Source organism: Thunnus albacares, chromosome 2 (assembly GCF_914725855.1).
Source record: "Thunnus albacares chromosome 2, fThuAlb1.1, whole genome shotgun sequence".
Lineage (NCBI taxonomy): Eukaryota > Metazoa > Chordata > Actinopteri > Scombriformes > Scombridae > Thunnus > Thunnus albacares.
The window spans coordinates 34,109,469-34,122,043 of record NC_058107.1 but is presented as its reverse complement, the minus strand read 5'-3'; the positions used below and the strand labels follow the sequence as shown (position 1 = coordinate 34,122,043).

The 12,575-nt window shown below is 37.9% G+C and overlaps 1 protein-coding gene across 1 annotated transcript; it reads left to right on the top strand.

Moving 5' to 3' along the window:
• The first annotated feature begins 4,726 nt into the window (after positions 1 to 4,726).
• LOC122967401 (eotaxin-like) lies at positions 4,727 to 6,235 on the top strand. The gene is made up of 4 exons (XM_044332038.1): positions 4,727 to 4,920; positions 5,247 to 5,361; positions 5,598 to 5,711; positions 5,826 to 6,235. Exons 1-3 carry the CDS (start codon positions 4,860 to 4,862, stop codon positions 5,701 to 5,703), a joined length of 282 nt encoding a protein of 93 aa, XP_044187973.1. The 5' UTR covers positions 4,727 to 4,859; the 3' UTR covers positions 5,704 to 5,711; positions 5,826 to 6,235.
• Positions 6,236 to 12,575: the final 6,340 nt, after the last annotated feature.

The window sequence follows — 12,575 nt, the reverse complement described above, 5'->3', positions numbered from 1 at the left end:
ATCACTTTTCCCGAAAAATCATTACACAAGTGCATAAAAACAGTCTGAGCTCTCAATCCAAAAATGTGATTTCATTACTGAGTCACTTCTCTGTAAAGCCATTTCTCCTTTTCTTTAAACTGCAGCTTCACCCTGAACAGATCGACATTGACTGTGACCATTAACCCATACTGCCATGTAAATGTGAAAGACAATAGGATATGCACAGTATATGTGAAAGTGCACTGGAGAAGGTCACCATTGTAGTAAGGTCACACTAATTTAAGGAAGTAACGTGTGTTATATCATCAGCATGAGAAAAAGACACTTTGTTAGTGGAAAAGGGAATCAATACCACTTTCATGTCTCTGTGTCAGAGAAACATTCCTTTTTCTTGAAATGTTGAAATAGTAGTATTCACCTTCTTGCAGCTTAGAATCACACACATAACTCCCCCGTAAAAACCACAGTGAGTTGTTTCACATGTTGTGTTCTCACAGATTAAACAAACAAGATACAAACAACCTGTTAGCCTTAGAGGTGCTGGTTGGTGGATTTTGTTACCTTTGGACAGATAGGCTAGCTGATTCCCACTGTTTGCACTCTTTGTGCTAAGCTAAGCTAGCCGGCTGCTGGTGGTAGCTTCATATTTATCGGACAGAGTAGTTTTGATCTTCTCATCTAACTCTTATCAAGAAAGCGAATAAGCAAAATGCCTTAAAGTACTGAGCTGGAGTCAGGAGGCAATTAGCCTTGCTTAGCATAAATACTGAAAGCAGGGGGAAACAGCTAGCCTGGCTCTTTCAAAAGCTAAAAAATATTCTCAATACCCCTAAGTCTCATTACATGATGTAGCTTCTTTGTTTAACCCATACCCAATTTATGGTTTTAGGGGGAGTTACGTGCTGTAACTATTTCTATGAAGAACAGCTATGCACAATGCCTGCATGTAAGAACCTGTGTTCATCAACTGTGTCTGTCAACCCACACTATGGCATGAGACACTGTACAGAAGTAATTGCTGGATGGATAAACTGTCGCAAATAGTGGTTTTTATATTTCTGTTCATGTACAGGTTAAATGAACATGACAATACTGTGTAATTAGGACAGTTTTACAGGTGTCTGAAGATGTATTTTTTCACTTTGGAAAGCCACACTAGCTGTTTCCACATGCTTCCAGTTTAATGCTGAGCTAGGCTAAAAACCTCTTGACTCCAGCGCTGTATTTAAACCTGCAACAACTGATTTTTTGGCCACTTTGAGGAAGTAGAAACAAGCTGTGATCAAAGCATTGATATATTGTTATCTTTTAAGTTGATATGGTGAACTTAGCAAACAGTGGCCTATTTAAACATCCGATAGATATGGAGCAACATTAGCATTGATTTGGAGTCATGTTTTTGTCCACCCAACCCACAAGTCCAATATTCACTGGCCCTGTTTTGGTCTGATCTAACTCCTGAGAAAAATAATCTGGCTCTTTACCTGCTAAATGCTCCACTATGTTCACCAAGCTAGCTGTCTAATGGTGCTGTGAATGTAGCATACATACTGTATATAATGGGGTTTTTTCTGCTTTTCTATGAAAACAGCTGCCTGCTGTGGCTGGAAATTACGCTTTAAAAGCAGTTGGAATTAACCAAAACAGTAAAATTGTAAAATTGCCGGAAAACCAAAACAATGAGCTGAAAGATGCTATAAACCTACAAAACTGCAGTTTCTGAGAAACGTATAAAAAAAACCTATAAAACTGCAGTTTCTGAGAAACGTATAAAAAAAACCTATAAAACTGCAGTTTCTGGGTGATTATAGCTCCTTTAATGCACATAACATTGATATCAATCTTATTCTTTCACTCTCTAAGAATATTTGCCTGTTCCTTTGAGAAAGGGCTATAATTCATCTTGGATCACTGCACATTGTCATGGAGACAGTGGAAACAGAAGACTGGTGGGAAACCTATCCAGATTGGAAGACAGCTTCCTGTGAAATGATCTTTACATGTTTGGTCCCTCACATAATTTGTTGCAACATTCTTGGCAAAACCTATGCCTGTGGCGGGAAGTTTGTTTCAACAACTCCCACACTTAGATTTTGATCAATAACTTTGGTACATGTATACACATGTATAAAGACTCACAAAGAGAAGCACTCTTCAAACTAACTTGAGGGCTGCCCGCATGCAATCCAAAAAAAAAATCCCCAAACCACACTCTCACCACACCACTATCCACTTAGAAAACCGACCACATGAGAGGAAAGATAAGACTGATAAAGATCATAAAGATCATCACTGATTTACAGTATGAACAACCTTCTACATACCGATATTGTTATACTTGGAAATTCACATCTTTATCTCTCACTAGATCGTGTTTATAGGATGGTCCTGAGCATGTCGTAAAATCCAAAACTAGACTGGCATTGTAGAGTTTATCACACTTCAGTTTGGTCAAAAGAAGAAGATTCTCACGGGGGATTGCTATATTGGGTTGACATCAGCCTTTTATTTTCAGATATCAGATCTGATATCTGTCCCGCTGTGATATAGCTGCATGACCACAGGACCACCTTTCAAACCTGCAACTGACAGTTCAATTACTTTCAGATCATCTGTGTTTAGATATGATGTAAAGCAAATTTCAGAGGCGACGTGATTGCAAACAAAGTAAATCTAAAAACCCAGTTAAACATGACTTTGGCCAAGACGTTATAATGTTGGATGTCTATGTCAAACATTGTCAAAGTTCCAAAACTTGAGGTGAACGTATGTAAAAATGATTCAGCCTGCTTTGGACGCTTCGTTTGCAAAAATTACGGTTATATCTAGATAGTAACCCTAGATTTGCAAAAATTTGCTAAACCTTCATGAGATTTGTAAGGAAGTAATAACTTTAACCCACACCATGTTTCAAATGATCATTTTAACCCAAACCATGATCTTTCCCTAACCCTGGTCCCTAACCAAATGGTTTTTGCACTTAAACCTAACCAGACCTTAACCTTAGCATTGTCACATCATAAAACAGCAAGACAAGAACATTTTGAAGCAGCTTGCAAGGGTTGCAAATCTAGAGTTACCGCCTAGACACAACCAAAAATTACCTCTACTTCTTCATTGTGACATCAGATTTTTCAGATGCCCACAATGCTTAGTTTGTTCCACGGATTGTTCACGTTGTCCACTAGCTTATTTCGGATTGGATTTCAGCTCCAACAGATGTATTTGAGAAGCTTACATTTTGAGTAAAGAAGGGGGAAAAGAAGGAATGGGCTCATCGGGAGGGGAGGGGGCTTAAAGAGACAGGAGCTAAAACTGCCGGTTTCAGACAGAGGCTGAACTGAGGGGCTAAATAAAGGACCAGTATAAATAAATATTGAGGTTTTTTTAACTGCAAAGAATCATGTTATTGCAGCAAAACAGCTTTTATGCCTGCCTCTTCCATTATTGTGCATGTGATGTGTTGCGACGGCTCTTTTCAGATTTTAATTGGCGAAAAATCAGCATACAGCGAACATGTTTGTCACAAAAACACTGTTTGTGTCTCTGAAACTACTGCTAGCAACATTAGCATTGTAGCTTAGAGGTTTTTACAATCCACCAGGCAATCAGAAGAGATAAAGGTGGCATCATTTAGTAGCTGGGAGCGGTGGCATTGTATCCTGCTGCCACTGATTCAAAACACAGAACGTCATTGTTACACTTTAATTGACATGTCTAGTGATGTCTGTTGGCGTTAGCAGTTGACACTAAAGTGAGGACACTTCAACCATCTCCAGAGCTTCCACCTCTGTCAGGTGGGGAAGCAGGAGTGGACCCAAATGCAAAGGCCGGAATGCAGACAAGACAGAACAAAAGGCAGTCCAAACCCCCAAAAACCCATATGAACCGAAGGACTAAACAGAAGTGCAAACCAGGAGACCCCAAAGAACACAAGAACATAAAAAGACCAAAAAAACACACAAAGTCCAGGCAGGGTGTGACAACCTCAATGGAAATTGCAACTACGTACATCAACTGACAATTGATGTGCTTTGAGCGTTTTACATGTTATCTGACAGTTCCACTGCTTAAATCTCTTACTGTTTAGCTGACAGTTCAAATGCTTTGTCATTTCCTTTCAGTGATGACACTCCAGCGGTGACTGTCACACAACATTTCACAAGCAGAGTTTCAACATTTGTACCATTTTAGATTTAAATCAATTTACAACTAACTACAAAGTTTTCCAACCTTTATCAAGTGTTGTGTTCCAATTCCATACTGAGGATGTTGTGTGTTACTTACATGCCATTGTATGCTGTTTTGCATTTAATATATAAGAAACATCCATTTTACTTTTTACTTTTTTTTGCACTAGCAGGAAATTGTGCAATATGTGCACAGATTTACATGAGTCAAACTGGAATGGTCATTTTTGCTGGTGAATGGTGATGGTGGTGTTTGCACAGAATATTGGTAGCTAATGCACAAGAGAACATAAACATATTATGTTATTATAATATTATATTTTCTGACTGAATGAATGGTGTAACTCACTGTTACATAATTTATTGGCTTATTGAGTGTGTAATGAAGTGTAGAAGGGATTTCTTGTGAAATGCCCTGATAAACGCCTTGATTCGCCTCAGTGAAGCATCTGGGACACTGCAAGATTTTGGAAAGAAACTGAAAAAAGGGGAGGAGACAAAGATAAGCCAGAAAAGTGTGAGTGCGGCGCCAACTTTCTCTCATTTCCAGTCAATGAGAACTTTCACTTTCTCTTCCACACCTGTATAAATGCACCTGTAGCTCTTCAGTATCACAGTACCACTCCTTGAAGAGACTCTCTGTGAAGCAACTGATTTGAGCTCAGACCACCGAAGAAAACAAGAGACATGGCCTCTCGAGTTACAGCTCTGCTCTTTCTGGTTGTCATCTGCATTGGGTTTACAGCAGGTAAGACACATGCTTGCACACACACACACAGACATCATTAGCTTATTTGAGAATGCTTTTAATGCAGGTGTAATGTGAGTATTATCTTTCAGTTAGTCCAGCCACCTTTTTTTTTGCATATGCATCTTTTAAACAAAAAAAAATAATCTACATGACAGGAACATAGATCACATTCTTGAGGAAGAAATTGCAGATGACCTTTTCACCTTCTGTACACTAAAGCTTTTACACTGTCATAGATAAATCCACCTGCCTGTTGTATTCCACAATTTTTGACAAATCTGCTCTCCCTGATTATTTTTTTTTTTCCTCCCATCTTCCTGCAGGTGAGATTGCGGTGGACTGCTGTCTGTCGACCACTGACAGGCGCTTGCCCCGCAATATCCTTTCAAGCTACGTCATTCAGGAATCTGGAAAGGGCTGTGTTGTCAGTGCTACTGTGTAAGTTGCAACTAACGCCACATGTACAATATTTACATATATTCATTAGGCAAAGGACAGGTTGTTGCTCAAAACCACCTTTGCTGAATTGTTACAGTATTTCAGGTATATCCTCTTTTGCAAAACAGTAAGGTTGATGAAAGTATGTGTTGTTTGAGGGGGGGGGGGGGGGGGGGGGTTCACTTCTTTAATCTGCAGCCTAATCTCACTTCTGTGTCTCTCATCTGCTTTTTTAGCTTCATAACAAAGAAAGGAAAGAGACTGTGTGCTCCCGAGTCCAGCCAGGCAAAATGGGTGCAAGATCTCATTACTTTTCTGGATAAGAAAAGACAAACCCGTTAGTAAATGAGGTAAATATAAAATTATAAAGTAGTTCATTCCTTACTTGTTGCATTTTAACATTCATGGGCTCATCGCTCACTGCACGTCTTTTTTTTTTTTTTTTTTTTTTTTTTTTTTTGCAGGTGCAGAGAGGAGTAGAAAAGATGGCTGAAGATGAACCGGGAGTGAATCCAAACTAAGGGCAGAAGAAAAATTCACTTCTGTTTCTGATCAGAGTCTCAGAATCATCATGTTGCACTGTAGAAGATCAGACCTGTGTGACCACTGAAGAATCATCACTTCTTTTTTATTTATGATGATATATTGTATGTGATTTCACGCCAGATTTTGTGGATGTTAATTCTCAGGTGTGCTGACTGTGGTGTAAAACTTCCTGACAGAGCAGTTGTGAATGGTTTTTTCCCCCCCCACTTTCTTTTTATAATCCCTGTGTATGAAATTGACTAAAGAAATAAGATTTGTCTTGACTTGTCTGGAATTAACAATGAAATCCTGTTTGTCTTTATTCATATTACCGTAAGGAGCTTTTATCTTTTATGATCATGTTCCAAAAATCGCATGAATTTGTGCTGTTTTAGTGACGAATGCAGCTGAGAAGAGTTGTGTATGTTAAAACTATTGTTGAGAATTACTTTAAAATAAAGTTTGATATAAAACTGAAACACATCACGAGTGCATCCTCTGTACAGGTTTCCACTGGAGTTTCTCTGTCATGTATGAAACGATAAAACATGCATCATTATTATTTTTTTTCAAGCTATATTTTTAAAATGGAAATATGTTTTAGGATTTATGGCCTTTTAAACAAATGCATGACATTCATGGCCCCCAAAAGGATGAATCTTAGTGATTTTGGTGCAGGTCAGTGTTTTCACTTCATCTAGTGAAATATCTCAACATGTACTGAATGGATTGGCACTACATTTTGTACAATTATTCATGGTTATCAGATGATATATTCTAATAACTTTGGCTCACATACTCATGTTCCCCTCAGGATAAATTGTAATCACTTTGGTGACTACTTAACTTTTCATAATATCATCAGGTCAAAATTAAATAATTGCCAATACTGTTGGTTTATGACTATTCCATCAGCCTCAGCTGTTCTTTGTGTTTAGGGCTAATAAGTACGTGCTAACACTAAACTTAGATGGTGAACATTATTCTTGTTTTTCATCAGCATTTAGGTCAAGACTCTTTTACACTCCGCAGACTCTGTTTTCTAAATCTAGGCACATGTTTCATCAGTGTTTATGTAATGTAGCAGTGTTTTGTCTACATGCATGTGTTTTCCAATGCTGCAGTGCACTGAGCTCTTTCAAACCCCGTCATATTTTCCCTCTTGGGAATTGTCCAGCGCAGTAACAGTTGTCAGCTGTGAACTACAGAGCAGCTCCAAGTCAGGGTTCTCAAGGAAGATTTTGTGATCATACAGTAAAATTTTTCATGTCCAGTAAATTTTGTTAATTTATTGTATGTCAAGTTTGGACTCATTTATACTAAGATGTCTCAGTCAGATATTTTAGAGTGGTTTTTCAAAACACATATTTTCGTATGATTAAGAGGACCCTTAGCGATTCTTTCCCCAATTTGGAATCCAGAAAAACAGAAGTCATACACTGGAAATACTTTTCTAGGATGGATTGACTGTAATTCTGCTAAACCTTATCTCAATCAAAAGCTCTTTTTTGGTCAAACAGTAATCAAAATACATCTGAATTATTGTCATTGGAAATTTAAAGATGAATTTACAGAGAGCAAGTTTTGTCTTTCAGAGTTTTATTGCAATAAACAGAGTTCACATCCCCTAGTTTGCTAAGCTGAATAAATACTATATGAAGTTCAGTTTCAGAATTAGTACATACAGCTGCATGCGTCACAATCATCCCATATTCGTCACCCTAACAGTAATCTTTAATTAATGCACCTTATCTCAAGGTTGTTTCTTTCTATGCCTGCTGAGAATTGAGAGTTGACGGCCAAATCCTTATCTGCTTTCCCTCCCTGGACTGTCCCCTTTCTGCTTCTGTCTAATGAGCAGTAAAGTTACACTGACCGAGCCCCACAGCTCACCTTTGATGGTTCCTATTGGGAACATTTTCACACAGGAAGCATAGAAGAAATAGTCTTACAATGTGCATTTGACTATAATAATGCAGTATAATCTTAAGACAATACATAAGGGTATAAGCTCCCATTTGAATTGTGAAACATTTTTTTCTTTAAGTGATGCAAGATGTTGAACACAAGCCTGTTTTGGGGGTAAAAAAAAAACTTTTATCGTTGTTTGTGATGAGTAACTGCTGCAAACAGTTTCTAGCATTTATAAGAACAAACTGTTCTTGGAACCTGGGACCTCACAGAGTTTGAGAACAGGAAATCTTTCCGACTTTATTTGACCCTTAACAGGAAATATCTCGGCCACACACTGTCCTCCAGGCCAGAGACCAAGGCTCATAATAATAAAATTGTCTCTTGATGTCCGTCCGATGGGTATTCCCACAGCGCACATAGGACTGTGCAATGTCACCAGAGACCACTCAAAAATGAAACATAATTCCCAGAATATTTAGCTTCAATTATGAGGCCACATCAAAATGAACGAAAAGAATCAAAAGTGAAAGTGTGAACTACTTTATAGCTAATATAAGCTGATCATATGTTTTATAGGTACATTTTATAGCTTTTAAAAAATGTAGTAAAGTAAAAAGTACAATGTTTCCATCTGAAATGTAGTGGAGTATAAAACATAAAGTAACATCAAAAAAATAGTACTCGAGTGAAGTACAAATACTTCACACCTATGGATCTGGAAGAGAAACTACAATGCAGAACACATTTTTCAGCAAATGTTGCACCTGTCATACATCTAATCCAAACATCTGAACCACAGCTTTGGGGTCCTAATTTGATTTTTGATAAGTAAATATTAAATCTGCTCCAATAAATAATTTTATATTAACACAATGGGTCAAATGACTATATGTGATGTGAAAGGAGTCACTTTTTCAGCTCAGTGTTTAGGTTTTCCACCCTGCGGCTTTGCTTTTTTTTTTTTTTTTCACTTTCAGTGCTCTCATCAACCTTGTTTTCAGCCACAGCAAATGATTGTACACTACCTGCTCAGCATCAAATGGCCAAAACAGAACCAAAACAGAATCAGTTAGCGACTAGCGGGTGAACCTAGCGGAGCATTTAGCAGATAAAGAGCCAGATATTTCCCTCAGGAGTTGGTGGAGAAAAAAACAGAGCTAAAAGAGAGTGAATATCGGAATTAAATTAATCAGGTGGGCAGAAGTACAACTCTAAATGAATGCTTCATGTCTGTTGGATGTGTAAACGAGCGACTCTCATCCCCTCTATGAGGAGCTGTGGCAGAGGGGGAGCACCTTCAGCCAGAGGCTCACTCTCCCCAGGTGCAAAATGAAGTGGTTCAGGCGTTCCTTTGTGCCAACAGCCATCAAACTGTACAACAGTACCTGAAACTACCCCACCTCGCCCTACCCCCTGCCCCTTACATGGACTTTACCCTCCCCTCACCCACCCATCCCACCACCCCCCACCCCTCCCCCGGTCACTTTGAAGCGAGTACATCGCTTACTGTGTTGTACAGTTTTTATTACTATATTGCCATGCATTTTATCTTGTTGTTGATGGCATTATGGTTACTTTTATCTTGCTGTCTTGCTGTCTATCTTTACTGCTGAGACATCATGAAATTCCCCCTAAGGGGATCAATAAACTGTTATTTTAACTTATATTATCTTATCTTATCTTAACTGTTTTCTAACATGTTCCCCATATCAACTTTGGAATGTGATAATATGTTTATAGCTTGTCGTGCTCCTCCATGTAGCCAAAAAGTACATCTTTGCAGGTTTGAATTAATCTAAGTTCATTTTAAAAGTGTAAGGAAAACAAATCAAAAATATATTGATATAAGTTGTTTAACCATTCAACTTTATGAACCTTGATTATCACTATAATGTTAGCACAGTTGTGCAAATAAAAAAATCTGTTAAACACAGTTTTCAAAGGCACCTCAGGGAAGGTAAAGCATGTCCTATCCCGTCAGATATACAATGAAATGCTATTTTCTTTAACTCTTGCACCACTGGCTGCAGACAAAGAGTGCAATCTGATTTCCTGCCAGATTGGCTTCTCTGCAGGCAAAAATTCAAGTTCATCAACTTCTTTGTTTTCCTGTAATTGCTTCAGCAGGGAAAGTCCAAGAGAGTAAATACAGCAGACGGATAAGGAAAACATCCAACCGGTGATTTACAAGAAAATGAAACTTAAAAAATGCTCCACTGCCACTTAAGATTGTGTCACTGAGCTCACAATTAAACATATGCAATATGCAATAACAGTGTTAAATTATTTATCTGATTTTTTTTTTTTTTTTTTTACATCAGTCCACTTTGATGTCAACATAAACAGACAACAGCTCAGCCTGAATGGAGCAAAGTTCCCCCATTAATTAAGGAAGAGAAAGCGGCTTTTCACAGACACCTTATGCATTATGTGGTTGTGTAAGTTTCTTTGGAATGAGTGTTTTTCCAGAGAGGTGTTGCTCATTTTTCACACACGACTATAAAATTAAGGAAGTACATTCAGCTGTGTAATAATGCAAGTGTTTGTTCTTATTTTGAGTTTTGATTTGATTTATGTCTGGTCAAACAAAAGTTCAAATGAAAAGTACAAGAGGTACCCAGACGGTACGAAAGACTTACAATAGTATATGTGATCATAGTAAGGTCTCGTATAACATCAAGAATTTAAGAAAAATTGTGTTAACAAGTCAAGTTCTCTGCAAAGGGTGCAGTGTCTTATCTTTAACTTTTTTAAATTACTGTTGTAACATGAAAGTTTCTTAAACCACTTTATCTTGTAAAGATGAGAAAAGTTTTTTGACATAATGAAATAAGATGGAAGTAATATAAAAATAATTGTTAAAATAAAGTATCGTAATGTTGTTCTCATGATAGCAGCAAAATGATGCTGAAAAAAAATCTCTTTTGCAGAAATAAGTTTATCCTAGCATGAAATTAAAGGTGCAGTGTGCAGACTTTAGTGGCATCTAGTGGAAGAACGGACTTGGCGGAAATGGAAAATAATATTCATAAGTATGTTTTAATTAGTGTATAATCACCTGAAAATAACAAATCGTCGTGTTTTTGTTACCTTAGACTGAGCCTTTATATCTACACAGGGTGCAGGTCCTCTTCCATGGAGCCTGCAATGTTGCACTGCCATGTTTCTACGGTAGCCCAGAACGGACAAACCAAACACTGGCTAGAGGCCCCACTAGAGAGGGCCTTTTGTGTTTTTCGCGTAGTTTCGAAGGGTAGACTGGGGTGGGGGGTTATTCAGTTGGTTGTGTATGGATAGGATATGTGTAAGATGTGACATTCTGCTTATCATGTATTGTGCTTTCTCCCAGGTGGTCCTGATCTGGTGTGATTGAGGGAGGACCCATAAAGGTAGCATGAATGTGGCTTCTTCTCCACTTCCCAGCCTTGGCAGCAGTTACTTGTTTGTGTTTGTGCTTTGTTAGTCTTTGGTTTGTGTTGCTGGGTCCATAGTCCTGTTTTCACAGATCTTTTTTATGTTAGGTTTAGTTTTCATGTGGATTTAGGTCAGAGGGGAGAGCGAGATCCCACGACTCTTCGTTGGTTGGTTTTGGGTGTCTTCCTTTCTTTTTGTTCTTTTTGGCTGGCCCATCAGCTTTTGTTAGTAGATCTTAGTTTTGGTAATAAATCGATGTGGTTATTTTCAATCCTCCTTACTCTTTAATTATGTTGGGCCTTATTTAGAACGAGCTGTGTTTAGGGGGTCGTAACAATTGCAGTCTGCAACCTCACCACTAGATGTCACTGAATCCTGACACACTGCAAGTACAAGAAAGTTGATTATACTTGCTCTCCTTGTCAAGTTTACAGTTCTATTCCTACTGGGAGCATTTGTATAGATATAAAAATGTATGTACTCCGTAAAGCACTTTGAAAAAAAAACTATTCAAGATTCAAAAGTCAAAGTTTTATTGTTATATGCACATTGAACAAGTTGCACTATACAATTAAGTTCTTAACCTGCTGTCCTCTCTGATCTCCAAAATTGGTTGAATGTTGATAAAGTCAACACATCCTTTTTTATGTTTCTATTTGCTTTTTCGGTGTTTTCCAAGACCACAATCTTCCTCTAATCGTAACCACATGCAGTGATTGCGTAAATATACAATATCGTGCTTTACTTGCTAGTGGATATTGTTGTGCAAGAGTGGATAACATAAGATTAAAAAATAAAATATTGTGTCTTTGAAAGTTTTAAGGAACTTGGCTGATGTGTTCATTAAAAACATTTCCTTGTTACGTTGGTAGAAGACAGATTTCAGGTGACATTTCTCTCTAAACGTACTTGGTGTTGCAAATTAGTAGTGTATAAACACCATTTCTTGTTGTTGATGTGTCTGACCTCCTCAAAACCCATTGTGTGGCTAAATGTTCAGTATCAAGATAAAAGCTTCACTGCATTTTGGAGTGTTGACCAGAAGACATTTGCAAGACAAGTGTTGCTTATTCCAGGAACTGTTCCCGTATTGTTTGTTTTGTGTTAGGAACTCTGGTAATTCCCTTTGGATTTCAGAAGAGCCCTTGACAGTGTTGCTACACTCAGTTTTGTCTCACCATTTTTTTTAAGGGAATATCCAACAGAAAAAATATAATCAGCATCAAAAGTACGGTAATGTTGATAAGGATCTTTGCAAATAAGGAGAAAAAAGAAAAGTACATTTTCTTGAGAACTGGGCTCAAGTACAGTGCCAGTGTGATCAGTGTGAGTTAAAAACTACTTTTTGTATTCTCCATGAT